Source organism: Palaemon carinicauda, chromosome 16 (genome assembly GCF_036898095.1).
Source record: "Palaemon carinicauda isolate YSFRI2023 chromosome 16, ASM3689809v2, whole genome shotgun sequence".
NCBI lineage: Eukaryota > Metazoa > Arthropoda > Malacostraca > Decapoda > Palaemonidae > Palaemon > Palaemon carinicauda.
Genome location: NC_090740.1, coordinates 116,742,126 through 116,759,625, shown reverse-complemented (window position 1 = coordinate 116,759,625; position 17,500 = coordinate 116,742,126). Strand labels below are relative to the sequence as shown.

Genomic DNA, 17,500 nt, shown 5'->3' with positions numbered 1-17,500 from the left:
AACATAAAGGTTTTTTATTGCCAGATATTCAACTTATGCTATAAAGTTTCTAGACATTCATATCTAACAGCCATCCGAGTGGAATGGGGCTAGAAAAGATCTCCCTACCTGCCAAGTTCCTTATGAAAAGCGAGAGAAGTTTATTGTCATCTCTAGTGAAGAATCTCCCAGCTAGCACGGTGAAGTTCCCGACCATTGTGAGGGTTGCTACCAGCCACACGGCCACTCGAAGTTCCAGGCGAACGAGAAGGTTTTCGAAGGAGGAAACACCTTTAAAAGAAATAAGATGAAGATGTTATTTCTAATAGGTTTTCGTATGAGGAAATACTTTTTAAAGAAAATAGATGAAGATGTTATTTCTAATAGGTTTTCGAATAAGGAAACACCTATAAAAGAAACAAGATGAAGATGTTATCTCTAATAGGTTTTCGTATGAGGAAACACCTTTAAAAGAAACAAGATGAAGATGTTATCTCTAATAAGTTTTTGTATGAGGAAACACCTTTAAAAGAAACAAGATGAAGATGTTATCTCTAATAGCTTTTTGTATGAGGAAACATCTTTTAAAAGAAACAAGATGAAGATATTATCTCTGATAGGTTTTCGTATGTGGAAACATCTTTAAAAGAAACAAGATGAAGATGTTAATTCTAATATGTTTTCGAATGAGGAAACACCTTTAAAAGAAACAAGATGAATATACCATTTCTAATAGGTTTTCGTATGAGGAAATACTTTTTAAAGAAAATAGATGAAGATGTTATTTCTAATAGGTTTTCGAATGAGGAAACCTTTAAGTGAAACAAGATGATGTTATCTCTAATAGGTTTTCGAATGAGGAAACACCTTTAAAAGGAAAAAGATGAAGATGTTATCTCTACTAGGTTTTCGTATGAGGAAACACCTTTAAAAGAAACAAGATGAAGATGTTATCTCTAATAGGTTTTCGTATGAGGAAACACCTTTAAAAGAAACAAGATGAAGATGTTATCTCTAATAGGTTTTCGAATGAGGAAACACCTTTAAGAGGAACAAGATGATGTTATCTCTAATAGGCTTTCGAATGAGGAAACACCTTTAAAAGAAACAAGATGAAGATGTTATCTCTATGTTTTCTTATGAAGAAACACCTTTAAAAGGAACAAGATGAATATATTATTTCTAATAGGTTTTCGTATTAGGAAACACCTTTAAAAGAAAAAAGATGAATATATTATTTCTAATAGGTTTTCGAATGAGGAAACACCTTTAAAAGAAACAAGATGAAGATGTTATCTCTAATAGGTTTTCGAATGAGGAAACGCCTTTAAGAGGAACAAGACGAAGATGTTATCTCTACTAGGTTTTCGAATGAGGAAACACCTTTAAAAGGAACAAGATGAATATGTATTTCTAATAGGTTTTCGTATGAGGAAACACCTTTAAGAGGAACAAGATAAAGATGTTATTTCTATTAGGTTTTCGTATGAGGAAACACCTTTTAAAGAAACAAGATGAAGGTGTTATTTCTAATAGGTTTTCGTATGAGGAAACACCTTTTAAAGAAACAAGATGAAGGTGTTATTTCTAATAGGTTTTCGTATGAGGAAACACCTTTTAAAGAAACATGATGAAGGTGTTATTTCTAATAAGTTTTCGTATGAGGAAACGCCTTTAAGAGGAACAAGATGAAGATGTTATTTCTATTAGGTTTTCGTATGAGGAAACACCTTTAAAAGGAACAAGATGAATATGTATTTCTAATAGGTTTTCGTATGAGGAAACGCCTTTAAGAGGAACAAGATAAATATGTTATTTCTATTAGGTTTTCGTATGAGGAAACACCTTTTAAAGAAACAAGATGAAGGTGTTATTTCTAATAGGTTTTCGTATGAGGAAACACCTTTTAAAGAAACAAGATGAAGGTGTTATTTCTAATAGGTTTTCGTATGAGGAAACACCTTTTAAAGAAACATGATGAAGGTGTTATTTCTAATAAGTTTTCGTATGAGGAAACGCCTTTAAGAGGAACAAGATGAAGATGTTATTTCTATTAGGTTTTCGTATGAGGGAACACCTTTAAAAGGAACAAGATGAATATGTATTTCTAATAGGTTTTCGTATGAGGAAACGCCTTTAAGAGGAACAAGATAAAGATGTTATTTCTATTAGGTTTTCGTATGAGGAAACACCTTTTAAAGAAACAAGATGAAGGTGTTATTTCTAATAGGTTTTCGTATGAGGAAACACCTTTTAAAGAAACAAGATGAAGGTGTTATTTCTAATAGGTTTTCGTATGAGGAAACACCTTTTAAAGAAACATGATGAAGGTGTTATTTCTAATAAGTTTTCGTATGAGGAAACGCCTTTAAGAGGAACAAGATGAAGATGTTATTTCTATTAGGTTTTCGTATGAGGAAACACCTTTAAAAGGAACAAGATGAATATGTATTTCTAATAGGTTTTCGTATGAGGAAACGCCTTTAAGAGGAACAAGATAAAGATGTTATTTCTAATAGGTTTTCGTATTAGGAAACACCTTTTAAAGAAACAGGATGAAGGTGTTATTTCTAATAGGTTTTCGTATGAGGAAACACCTTTTAAAGAAACAAGATGAAGGTGTTATTTCTAATAGGTTTTCGTATGAGGAAACACCTTTTAAAGAAACATGATGAAGGTGTTATTTCTAATAAGTTTTCGTATGAGGAAACGCCTTTAAGAGGAACAAGATGAAGATGTTATTTCTATTAGGTTTTCGTATGAGGAAACACCTTTAAAAGGAACAAGATGAATATGTATTTCTAATAGGTTTTCGTATGAGGAAACGCCTTTAAGAGGAACAAGATAAAGATGTTATTTCTATTAGGTTTTCGTATGAGGAAACACCTTTTAAAGAAACAAGATGAAGGTGTTATTTCTAATAGGTTTTCGTATGAGGAAACGCCTTTTAAAGAAACATGATGAAGGTGTTATTTCTAATAGGTTTTCGTATGAGGAAACACCTTTTAAAGAAACAAGATGAAGGTGTTATTTCTAATAGGTTTTCGTATGAGGAAACACCTTTTAAAGAAACAAGATGAAGGTGTTATTTCAAATAGGTTTTCGTATGAGGAAACACCTTTTAAAGAAACATGATGAAGGTGTTATTTCTAATAAGTTTTCGTATGAGGAAACGCCTTTAAGAGGAACAAGATGAAGATGTTATTTCTATTAGGTTTTCGTATGAGGAAACACCTTTAAAAGGAACAAGATGAATATGTATTTCTAATAGGTTTTCGTATGAGGAAACGCCTTTAAGAGGAACAAGATAAAGATGTTATTTCTATTAGGTTTTCGTATGAGGAAACACCTTTTAAAGAAACAAGATGAAGGTGTTATTTCTAATAGGTTTTCGTATGAGGAAACACCTTTTAAAGAAACAAGATTAAGGTGTTATTTCTATTAGGTTTTCGTATGAGGAAACACCTTTTAAAGAAACAAGATAAGGTGTTATTTCTAATAGGTTTTCGTATGAGGAAACACCTTTTAAAGAAACAAGATGAAGGTGTTATTTCTAATAGGTTTTTGTATGAGGAAACACCTTTTAAAGAAACAAGATGAATGTGTTATTTCTAATAGGTTTTCGTATGAGGAAACACCTTTTAAAGAAACAAGATGAAGGTGTTATTTCTATTAGGTTTTCATATGAGGAAACACCTTTAAAAGAAACAAGATGAAGATGTTATCTCTAATAGGTTTTCGTATGAGGAAACGCCTTTAAGAGGAACAAGATGAAGATGTTATTTCTATTAGGTTTTCGTATGAGGAAACACCTTTTAAAGAAACAAGATGAAGGTGTTATTTCTAATAGGTTTTCGTATGAGGAAACACCTTTTAAAGAAACAAGATGAAGGTGTTATTTCTATTAGGTTTTCATATGAGGAAACACCTTTAAAAGAAACAAGATGAAGATGTTATCTCTACTAGGTTTTCGAATGAGGAAACACCTTTAAAAGGAACAAGATGAATATATTATTTCTAATAGGTTTTCGAATGAGGAAACACCTTTAAAAGAAACAAGATGAATATATTATTTCTAATAGGTTTTCGAATGAGGAAACACCTTTAAAAGAAACAAGATGAATATATTATTTCTAATAGGTTTTCGAATGAGGAAACACCTTTAAAAGAAACAAGATGGAGATGTTATCTCTAATATGTTTTCGAATGAGGAAACACCTTTAAAAGAAACAAGATGGAGATGTTATCTCTAATATGTTTTCGAATGAGGAAACGCCTTTAAGTGAAGCAAGATGAAGATGTTATCTCTAATAGGTTTTCGAATGAGGAATTACCTTTAAAAGAAACCAAGATGAAGATGTTATCTCTAACAGGTTTTCGAATGAGGAAACGCCTTTAAGTGAAGCAAGATGAAGATGTTATCTCTAATAGGTTTTCGAATGAGGAATTACCTTTAAAAGAAACAAGATGGAGATGTTATCTCTAATATGTTTTCGAATGAGGAAACACCTTTAAAAGAAACAAGATGGAGATGTTATCTCTAATATGTTTTCGAATGAGGAAACACCTTTAAAAGAAACAAGATGGAGATGTTATCTCTAATATGTTTTCGAATGAGGAAACACCTTTAAAAGAAACAAGATGCAGATGTTATCTCTAATATGTTTTCGAATGAGGAAACGCCTTTAAGTGAAGCAAGATGAAGATGTTATCTCTAACAGGTTTTCGAATAAGGAAACACCTTTAAAAGAAACAAGATGAAGATGTTATCTCTAACAGGTTTTCTAATAAGGAAACACCTTTAAAAGAAACAAGATGAAGATGTTATCTCAAATAGGTTTTCGAATGAGGAAACACATTTAAAAGAAACAAGATGAATATATTATTTCTAATAGGTTTTCGAATGAGGAAACACCTTTAAAAGAAACAAGATGGAGATGTTATCTCTAATATGTTTTCGAATGAGGAAACACCTTTAAAAGAAACAAGATGCAGATGTTATCTCTAATATGTTTTCGAATGAGGAAACGCCTTTAAGTGAAGCAAGATGAAGATGTTATCTCTAACAGGTTTTCGAATAAGGAAACACCTTTAAAAGAAACAAGATGAAGATGTTATCTCTAACAGGTTTTCGAATAAGGAAACACCTTTAAAAGAAACAAGATGAAGATGTTATCTCAAATAGGTTTTCGAATGAGGAAACACATTTAAAAGAAACAAGATGAATATATTATTTCTAATAGGTTTTCGAATGAGGAAACACCTTTAAAAGAAACAAGATGGAGATGTTATCTCTAATATGTTTTCGAATGAGGAAACACCTTTAAAAGAAACAAGATGGAGATGTTATCTCTAATATGTTTTCGAATGAGGAAACGCCTTTAAGTGAAGCAAGATGAAGATGTTATCTCTAATAGGTTTTCGAATGAGGAATTACCTTTAAAAGAAACCAAGATGAAGATGTTATCTCTAATATGTTTTCGAATGAGGAAACACCTTTAAAAGAAACAAGATGAAGATGTTATCTCTAACAGGTTTTCGAATAAGGAAACACCTTTAAAAGAAACAAGATGAAGATGTTATCTCAAATAGGTTTTCGAATGAGGAAACACATTTAAAAGAAACAAGATGAATATATTATTTCTAATAGGTTTTCGAATGAGGAAACACCTTTAAAAGAAACAAGATGGAGATGTTATCTCTAATATGTTTTCGAATGAGGAAACACCTTTAAAAGGAACAAGATGGAGATGTTATCTCTAATATGTTTTCGAATGAGGAAACGCCTTTAAAAGAAACAAGATGGAGATGTTATCTCTAATATGTTTTCGAATGAGGAAACGCCTTTAAGTGAAGCAAGATGAAGATGTTATCTCTAATAGGTTTTCGAATGAGGAATTACCTTTAAAAGAAACCAAGATGAAGATGTTATCTCTAATATGTTTTCGAATGAGGAAACACCTTTAAAAGAAACAAGATGGAGATGTTATCTCTAATATGTTTTCGAATGAGGAAACGCCTTTAAAAGAAACAAGATGGAGATGTTATCTCTAATATGTTTTCGAATTAGGAAACACCTTTAAAAGAAACAAGATGGAGATGTTATCTCTAATATGTTTTCGAATGAGGAAACGCCTTTAAGTGAAGCAAGATGAAGATGTTATCTCGAATAGGTTTTCGAATGAGGAAACACCTTTAAAAGAAACCAAGATGAAGATGTTATCTCTAACAGGTTTTCGAATAAGGAAACACCTTTAAAAGAAACAAGATGAAGATGTTATCTCAAATAGGTTTTCGAATGAGGAAACACCTTTAAAAGAAACAAGATGAATATATTATTTCTAATAGGTTTTAGAATGAGGATACACCTTTAAAAGAAACAAGATGGAGATGTTATCTCTAATAGGTTTTCGAATGAGGAAACACCTTTAAAAGAAACAAGATGGAGATGTTATCTCTAATATGTTTTCGAATGAGGAAACGCCTTTAAAAGAAACAAGATGGAGATGTTATCTCTAATATGTTTTCGAATTAGGAAACACCTTTAAAAGAAACAAGATGGAGATGTTATCTCTAATATGTTTTCGAATGAGGAAACACCTTTAAAAGAAACAAGATGGAGATGTTATCTCTAATAGGTTTTCGAATGAGGAAACACCTTTAAAAGAAACAAGATGGAGATGTTATCTCTAATATGTTTTCGAATGAGGAAACACCTTTAAAAGAAACAAGATGAATATATTATTTCTAATAGGTTTTCGAATGACGAAACACCTTTAAAAGAAACAAGATGGAGATGTTATCTCTAATATGTTTTCGAATGAGGAATTACCTTTAAAAGAAACAAGATGGAGATGTTATCTCTAATATGTTTTCGAATGAGGAAACACCTTCAAAAGAAACAAGATGGAGATGTTATCTCTAATATGTTTTCGAACGAGGAAACACCTTTAAAAGAAACAAGATGGAGATGTTATCTCTAATAGGTTTTCGAATGAGGAAACGCCTTTAAGTGAAGCAAGATGAAGATGTTATCTCTAATAGGTTTTCGAATGAGGAATTACCTTTAAAAGAAACCAAGATGAAGATGTTATCCCTAATATGTTTTCGAATGAGGAAACACCTTTAAAAGAAACAAGATGGAGATGTTATCTCTAATATGTTTTCGAATGAGGAAACGCCTTTAAAAGAAACAAGATGGAGATGTTATCTCTAATATGTTTTCGAATTAGGAAACACCTTTAAAAGAAACAAGATGGAGATGTTATCTCTAATATGTTTTCGAATGAGGAAACGCCTTTAAGTGAAGCAAGATGAAGATGTTATCTCGAATAGGTTTTCGAATGAGGAAACACCTTTAAAAGAAACAAGATGGAGATGTTATCTCTAATAGGTTTTCGAATGAGGAAACACCTTTAAAAGAAACAAGATGGAGATGTTATCTCTAATATGTTTTCGAATGAGGAATTACCTTTAAAAGAAACAAGATGGAGATGTTATCTCTAATATGTTTTCGAATGAGGAAACACCTTCAAAAGAAACAAGATGGAGATGTTATCTCTAATATGTTTTCGAACGAGGAAACACCTTTAAAAGAAACAAGATGGAGATGTTATCTCTAATAGGTTTTCGAATGAGGAATTACCTTTAAAAGAAACCAAGATGAAGATGTTATCTCTAATATGTTTTCGAATGAGGAAACGCCTTTAAGTGAAGCAAGATGAAGATGTTATCTCTAATAGGTTTTCGAATGAGGAATTACCTTTAAAAGAAACCAAGATGAAGATGTTATCTCTAATATGTTTTCGAATGAGGAAACACCTTTAAAAGAAACAAGATGGAGATGTTATCTCTAATATGTTTTCGAATGAGGAAACGCCTTTAAAAGAAACAAGATGGAGATGTTATCTCTAATATGTTTTCGAATTAGGAAACACCTTTAAAAGAAACAAGATGGAGATGTTATCTCTAATATGTTTTCGAATGAGGAAACGCCTTTAAGTGAAGCAAGATGAAGATGTTATCTCGAATAGGTTTTCGAATGAGGAAACACCTTTAAAAGAAACCAAGATGAAGATGTTATCTCTAACAGGTTTTCGAATAAGGAAACACCTTTAAAAGAAACAAGATGAAGATGTTATCTCAAATAGGTTTTCGAATGAGGAAACACCTTTAAAAGAAACAAGATGAATATATTATTTCTAATAGGTTTTAGAATGAGGAAACACCTTTAAAAGAAACAAGATGGAGATGTTATCTCTAATATGTTTTCGAATGAGGAAACGCCTTTAAAAGAAACAAGATGGAGATGTTATCTCTAATAGGTTTTCGAATGAGGAATTACCTTTAAAAGAAACCAAGATGAAGATGTTATCTCTAATAGGTTTTCGAATGAGGAATTACCTTTAAAAGAAACCAAGATGAAGATGTTATCTCTAATATGTTTTCGAATGAGGAAACACCTTTAAAAGAAACAAGATGAAGATGGTATCTCTAATAAGTTTTCGAATGAGGAAACACCTTTAAAAGAAACAAGATGAAGATGGTATCTCTAATAAGTTTTCGAATGAGGAAACACCTTTAAAAGAAACAAGATGAAGATGGTATCTCTAATAAGTTTTCGAATGAGGAAACAACTCAAAAGAAATAAGTTTAAGATGTTATCTATAATTTCCTGCTATTTTTCATTTTCTTTCATATGAAGTTTCACTCTAGCTGTGACCAATTTAAGAGAAACAAGATGAAGATGTTATCTCCAATTTTCTGTTATTTTTCATTTAGTCCTGTTGTCACTAAATTTCTGAATGATCTCAAAAAGGGAATTAAATCGTGGGACTTAATAAGTTCTAGCCCGTTGCTAATAGTGTTGTAGTTATCTTAAGCTCCAGGCGAACGAGGAAACACATTTTAAAGAAACAAGATTAAGATGTTTCATCTCTAATATTCTGTTATTTTTCATTTTCTTTCATGTGAATTTTCATTCCGGTTGTGACTAGATTTTAGAATGATCTCAATAAGGCAAAATAAGATGATATCTCTAATATTCCGTTATTTTTCATTTTCATTTTCTTTCATGTGAAGTTTCATTCCAGCTGTGACCTGATTTTAGAATGATCTCAATAAGGGAATTAACTTGTGGGACTTAATAAGTTCAATTCCGTTGCTAATAGTTACGTAGTTATGTTGCTTATCTGTTCAACACTGTAATTTATCATAGTATACGAACTTTTTATTTATTCATATTTTATTTTATTCTTTACATCTCTATTTCTTTCCATGACTGACTGCTTTCCGTGTTTCGGGTTTTGGGTTTACATTTTAACTATTGATAAAAATATCTAAAAAAAAAAAATAATAATTATTATTACACCAAGTGTCAACGTGACTAGTAAAATCAAATAAGGGGAAACAGTTGGTTAGATCCTACATGGAGATTATATTTATAAAACCCCTCTTAATTTTTTTTTTTTTAGTAGAAAATATAATTTTCACAACAAAATGTTACCCTATGATTTCAACATATTTGTATAACAGTAACCAAGAACATCCATTATAAGAATAGTGAGATAATTTAAGGAATAGAGGAGGATATTCAAATTTCCTAGGAGCGACTGGTCCTTAAACATCTAGTTTTCTATGCTTTGAAATAGATAAAATTTTTGTTTTAATTAAGCAATATATCAGTTTAGTGAGATCGGTGTTACTCTATAGACATGAGTCATGGTATGATAATGAAACATCTCCAATAGATTTAGAAGATTTGAGAACAACGCCCTCAGAAGGATATTGGGAGTTAAATGGCAGGACAGGATTAGAAATGAAACTATAAGAGAGATTACTCGAGTGCCATATGTGGATGAGATCATGGTGAAGAGTAGATGGAGATGGTTTGGGCGTGCTCTTCGCTCTTCCCAAGAGATATTAGTTCCCAAAACGTTCACCTGGACTCCGTAAGGCACTAGTATAGTTGGAAGACCCCAGGACTATGAAGCATGTAGTAGATGATAAACAGAGAAGTATTAAATTTAAACCTCAAGATCGAGACGACTGGCGAAATCTAACCGAAGCCCTTTGCGTTAATAGGCGTAGGAGGAGATGATGATGATGATGATGAATAAAGCTATGTCATTTATAAGTTAGCCATATGCGAGCCGATGATCACCAAACGAAAGATGCAACGAAATGAAATGCTATTAAATGTTAAAGTGAAATATAAAAAGTAAGATTATTTCTCGTAAAAGAAATAAAGGAGTTGATGATACAGGGGAAAATTATGAACCATAATTTATTTTGTAAACCTAATACAAAGAAAAAATTCAAACTACTAACTTACACACCTACAATGATACTTATATTGTAATTAGATATTTCATTACAGTATATGTTAATTCTTCATCATTGTATAGATGATGTGTACTCGACGAAGCTAATAAGAACCATAGAGTAATTGAAGCCATCGTATTCAATTGAAATTAATTAATTAATTAATTAATTAATTAATTAATTAATTAATTAATTAATTAATTAATAATTCTTACCATCAGTTTTTGGATGACAGTCGGGTACTTTGGGGAAATAACTGCAGTATCGGAACCTCATAAAATAACTGAAAAAAATAAATAATAACTATTATTCATAGCCTAAAATTCTCTCTCTCTCTCTCTCTCTCTCTCTCTCTCTCTCTCTCTCTCTCTCTCTCTCTCTCTCTCTCTCTCTGTTAAACGTTTAAACATATGGATCTAATGATTAATTGTTAATATTTTTAATAATTTTATCAATATTAAAAGTATGATTATCAATCATTCTCTCTCTCTCTCTCTCTCTCTCTCTCTCTCTCTCTCTCTCTCTCTCTCTCTCTCTCTCTCTCTCTCTCTCTGTTAAACGTTTGAACATGTAGATCTAATGATTGATAATTTCTATTTATAGCCAGAAATTCTCTCTCTCTCTCTCTCTCTCTCTCTCTCTCTCTCTCTCTCTGCTAAACGTATGAACATTTAGATCTAATGATATATATATATATATATATATATATATATATATATGTATATATATACATGTATATATACATATATATATATATATATATACATATATATATATATATATATATATATATATATACTTTTTTATTAATATGTAGATATAATGATTAATATTTTTTTATTAATGTGAAAAATATGATTATCAATCATTGAATTTAGTAAAGATTATTGACTACGATCATTATAAATACCATATTCATATTGGCAAAGTTGAGCAACATTTCTCAATAATATAAATTAACAATGAAAGAAACAATACATCTAAAAAAAAAATTTGCACCCAAAGGATGTAGATATATTTTTTCATGAAATCAATGAATATATATTTATAATCATTATTATCAGTAGGTGGTTTTCTTATTCAACTTTATTCCATGAAATGAAATTCGATAAGAATTTTTTTTTCTTACAATGATTCAATTACAAAATCTGGTCTAAATTTAAATGAGGACTTTACTTCATAAAATGTAATTCGATAAAAAAGACCTTTTATCAAAAGGATTCCAATAAAAGACCTGGTATAAATTTTAATGAGAACTTTAGCTCATAAAATGAAATTCGATAAAAAAGAACTTTTATTACAATGATTCAAGTTAAAAAATTTGGTCTAAATTCAAATGAGAGATTTAGTTAATAAAATGAAATTCGGTTAAAAAAAACTTTTATTACAGTGATTCAAATAAAAGATCTGGTCTAAATTTAGATGAGAGCTTTAGATCATAAAATTTAATTCAATAAAAGCTTTTATTTTAATGATTCAAATAAAAGATCCGGTCTAAATTTAGATGAGATCTTTAGTTCATAAAATGAAATTCGATAAAAAAAAAAAACTTTTATTACAGTGATTCAATTACAAAATCTAGTCTAAATTTAAATGATATAGATTATACGAAAAGACTTAGAGCTCTTTTAAGTGAGAGATTTCATTGTGTCCTTGTCATGCCATTAAAAATAAGACTTTTGATGTGTCAAATCAGTTTAAAGCCACTTCAACAATCAAAGGCATGTTTAATAAAACATTTCTAATTTGTTTATATTTAAACATGACGCACTGAAATGCAGAAAAATTAATAGTGTTAATAGTTTATGTTTTAAATATCATAAAAATTGATTATACTCGTAAGATAATAGAAATTGATTATACTCGTAAGATAATAGAAATTAATTATACTCGTAATATAATAGAAATTAATTATACTTAATATAATAGAAATGAAGTATCTCGTAATATAATAGAAATTGTTCATACTCGTAATATAATAGAAATTAATTATACCCGTAATATAATAGAAATTGATTATACCCTAATATAGTATAAATTTATTATACTCGTAATATAATAGAAATTAACTATACTCGTAATATAATAGAAATTAATTATACTCGTAAGATAATATAAATTAATTATACTCATAAGATGATATAAATTTATTATACTTGTAATATAATAGAAATTAATTATACTCGTAATATAATAGAAATTAATTATACTCGTAATATAATAGAAATTAATTATACTCATAATATAATAAGAATTAATTATACTCGTAATATAATGAAAATTAATTATACAGTATATGAGGTTATCCTTTAACGTAAAATGTTTCATTCATATATATTTCTTTAGCTTTTGATTAACTATTTAACTCTTAGTTTTTGGATTTTACTCAACCTTTTAGAAATTGAATTTGTTTTAATACTTACATGTGTTCGATATCTGGACTGAGATCTCGCTGGTGCGTTGATAAGTTGTATAGAACGCCAGTCGGGAATTCAATGCCATCAAGGTTCCTGAGAAGATATATTTGTATATACATATATCTACAGTATATATATATACATATATATATATATATATATATATATATATATATGTGTGTATATATATATATATATATATGTATATATATATATATATATATATGTATGTATATGTACATACATATATAAATATATACTATGAGATTATATACTATGAGATTTTAAGGATATACATGTTTCTAAAATCTTTAAATCCATTTATGAATTAGCTGAAGAAACTCTTGGTAAAGTTAAAGACCATGGTACAATTACCAACGGAATAAACTAACAAACAATAAATTAAAATATCTGCATCCTGTTCTGATATTAAAGACTTATTTGTGATTAAGATTTTAGGAATACATTAAAAAATTATTTAATGTATTTGTGGATATACTTTTTGAAAATATCCATAAATCACTCAAATTACATAGAAATTCTATATACTGATAAATAAAATCTTAATTTACTGTTGATAAAATATGAGGATATAAAAGTCTTTAAAAATATTTCATAAACCTGAGCGAGCAATCAAAAAATAATGTATTTGTGAATATTCTTTTAAAATATCCATAAAACTAAAATTACATAGAAATTCAATATACTAATAAAAAAAGAAATTACTTCTTAATTTGCTGTTGATAAAATATATGGATATAAAAGTCTTAATGGGTATTTTATAAACCTGAACGGATTATTAAAAAAATATATATTTGTGAATATTTTTTAAAATATCCATAAAAATAAAATTACACAGAAATTCTATAAATTGATGAAAAAAAAATAACTTCTTAATTTACTATTGATAACATATAAGTACCTAAAAGTCTTCGAAGGTATTTCATAAACCTGACTTGACAATTAAAAAAAAAAATATGAATGATAACATTTAAGGACATAAAAGACTTAAAGTATATTTAAATAAACCTGAGTGGTCAATTATCTAAAAACATAATATTTTTCTAAATGATATACTTACAGAGACATCAGACTAGGTAGACTTTTTATTGTCATATCCCCAACTGTCATAAGTGGATTATCTTGAAGATTTCTGCGAGAGAGAAATAAAAAAGAACAATACTTTTTGATATACGTAATTCTTTCCTGATAGGATCTACTATGCGATTCAGGGCCTCTGTAACACAGTTTTTTCGCAATAATTTTTTATCTATGAATTTCATAAAAATAACGCTTCTTCAGAATGCACATTATATCTACACATAAATTTTGACTATATTCTGCATTACTTAGGCTGAATAAATTTGGTACTTATAATGTAAAAGTGACGTTTTTTGAAGACGGGCCAACTTATTCAGAGAAAAGGTTTCGAACGCACTCGTTACGTAACTTATGACGGCATTTCTTCCCTCTTTCTCGATCGATGATTGGCTATACGTAACGAAGGCTATGCCTCTGCCAACAATGACACAAAAGTTTAAATAAAAGCAAAGCAGTACACCTTTATGAACTCTGAAACCTCTCCACTGATAATTGTCATAATGAAAAAAACAACAAAATATGTTAATAAATACAAAAACACTTCAATTATTAGTGTAACTCCCAAAATAAGTTTCCTAAGAAATTACAGTCTACTTTATAGGTCACAATCAGATTGACAAGGTATAGGGAATAGTTGGTAATTTTGAAAAACGTAGTAGACAAGCTTGATTTGATAACTGCTATATCCAATGTCAAGCAATTTTTATTTAGTGTCTATCTACCTACCTATTTACTGTAATAGAAAAAAAATAATAGCCGATACCGTATTTTGGCTTTAAACCTTCACCAATAATTATCGTCAGAATGATGACTTCATGCGGCTCCACCCACTTTAGCCTCGTTATAATTCAGGATAACACTGAAGGCTATCATGGGCATTGTTGGATCAGAAAATTTAAATTCTGGCTATAAAAACTCATTTCTCGAGTAGTTGTAAGAAGTGCTAAATGATCCTCAAGGATCCCAGCAGTTGGCCTAAACGTTTAATTCATGTATACTACTGTTGCGGCACTACTGCTACAGTAGTATTACTATGCTAGCACAGATACCCCACCCACATTTATGTATCGTTCCGCCATTCATAAAGTCTTTGTCATATTTTTTTCACTGTGCAATAAGCCATGGCCTCCTCAGAAATTAAGTTTAACATTAGATGATAGGTTATTTCATCAAGCTGACAAATTATGGTAACTGGGTATGTTATTGCCGATGTTGAAGCTAAAGATAAAGTATGGTATCATTCCTTCATTGCTTTATCATCTTTACTACTATTTGTTTTGCTACATGTAGTAATTATTTTAAAGGATACATGAATTATGTTCACTTTACTTCTATAAATTCCCATTAGATGTACAAATAAAACTCCTAAAACTATTCATGATTTATTCACAAAATGCAGTCATGCCCAAAACATAGCCAAAACGGTCGTACGGCCTAAGAAGAAGAAAAAAATGATATCGGATGATCCGTTGGTCTGATGGAGAGTTTAGCACAAAATTCTTATTTTAACAAAAATAGTTATATAAAGACTGTTTACATACAATCTCTCTCTTTCTCTCTCTCTCTCTTGGTGGCATAGTGAATAGTTAATGGAAATGTTCAAAAGCCTGAATGACATTACAAGTATTATAATCATGTTACGCCAAATACAAATCAGACCATAAACATTGGATTTAAACTAGAAACTGAAAAATTACCTATTCAGGCTATAGTAAATATGGCCACGGGCTTTCTCTTGACTGTATAAAGTTGCAAGTCGTAAGACAAATGCAGTTTTGCAACCACGGGGCAATTCCAAATCCTGTTAGCCATTCTTGACTGTTATGGGTTTCAGAGCCGATGGAACAAGGTGAATGGGTGTCTGGTGGATGGGCGGGGCAAAATTTTGTCAAAAGGTGTTTACATTGCTTACGTAATGAATGTTTTCGACTCTTGGCTCGTTATCACTGGCCATGGCGTCGGCTACATCATTTTTACTCTATAAAAATTAAAACTATCGGGTTTAGGTTATAGATAATGCTGACAAAATTTGTGTGTGGTTGTAAAATATACATATGTCAACTTTCAGCTACATCCGATGCATTGATAAGGAGCAAAGTCCAAAAAACCGTGTTACAGAGGCCCTGAATATCATAGTAGGTTATTGTTATTATTATTGTTACTAATATTATTATTATTATTACTATTATTATTATTAGTAGTAGTAGTAGTAGTAGTAGTAGTAGTAGTAGTAGTGGTAGTAGTAGTAGTAGTAGTAGTAGTAGTATCATTGTTATTATTATCATTATTATTATTATTATTATTATTATTATTATTAATATTGTTGTTGTTGTAATTGCTGTTGTTGTTGTTGTTTTTTATGTTATTATTATTATTATTATTATTATTATTATTATTATTATTATCATTAGCTAAGCTACAACCCTAGTTGGGAAAGCAAGATGCTATAAGCCCAAGGGCTCCATCAGGGAAAAATAGCCCACTGAGGAAAGGAAATAAGCAAATAAATAAACGATATGGGAAATAATGAACAATCAAAGTAAAATATTCTAAAAACAGTAGCAACATCAAAACAGATATTTCATATATAAAATATTAAAAGACTTATGTCGACCTTTTCAACATGCAAACATTTGCTGCAAGTTTGAACTTTTGAAGTTTATTATTATTATTATTATTATTATTATTATTATTATCATTATTATTATTATTATTATCATTATTATTATTATTATTATTATTATTATTATTAGCCAAGCTAGAACCTTAGTTGGAAAAGCAAGATGATATAAACCCAAGGGCTCCAATAAGGAAAAATAGCCCAGTGAGGAAAGGAAATAAGGAAATAAATAAATGATGAGAATAAATTAACAATATATAATTCTAAAAACAGTAACAGCGTCAAAACAGATATGTCATATATAAACTATTAACAATGTCAAAATCAGATATGTCATATATAAACTATAAAAAGTCTCATATCAGCCTGGTTAACATAAAAATATTTGCTCCACCTTTGAACTTTTGAAGTTCTACTGATTTAACTACCCGATTGGGAAGATCATTCCACAACGTGGTCACAGCTGGAATAAAACTTCTAGAATACTGTGTAGTATTGAGCCTCATGATAGAGAAGTCCTGACTATTAGAATCAACTTAGTATTACGAACACGATAGAACTTTACTGATTTAACTACCCGATTAGGAAGATCATTCCACAACGTGGTCACAGCTGGAATAAAACTTCTAGAATACTGTGTAGTATTGAGCCTCATGATAGAGAAGTCCTGACTATTAGAATCAACTTAGTATTACGAACACGATAGAACTTTACTGATTTAACTACCCGATTAGGAAGATCATTCCACAACGTGGTCACAGCTGGAATAAAACTTCTAGAATACTGTGTAGTATTGAGCCTCATGATAGAGAAGTCCTGACTATTAGAATCAACTTAGTATTACGAACACGATAGAACTTTACTGATTTAACTACCCGATTAGGAAGATCATTCCACAACGTGGTCACAGCTGGAATAAAACTTCTAGAATACTGTGTAGTATTGAGCCTCATGATAGAGAAGTCCTGACTATTAGAATCAACTTAGTATTACGAACAGGATGGAATTTTACTGATTTAACTACCCGATTGGGAAGATCATTCCACAACGCGGTTCACAG

The 17,500-nt window shown here is 29.9% G+C and overlaps 1 protein-coding gene across 1 annotated transcript in view; it reads right to left on the bottom strand.

Moving 5' to 3' along the window:
- The window catches only part of LOC137655511 (relaxin receptor 2-like), an 85,087-nt gene that overhangs the window by 12,724 nt on the left and 54,863 nt on the right, over positions 1–17,500 (bottom strand). Inside the window, exons 14-17 of the mRNA XM_068389409.1 lie at positions 13,801–13,872; positions 12,726–12,812; positions 10,518–10,585; positions 109–270 (exon numbers count right to left, since the gene is read on the bottom strand). Coding sequence (XP_068245510.1) covers positions 109–270; positions 10,518–10,585; positions 12,726–12,812; positions 13,801–13,872 — 389 coding nt within the window. The remainder of the gene's footprint in view (positions 1–108; positions 271–10,517; positions 10,586–12,725; positions 12,813–13,800; positions 13,873–17,500) is intronic.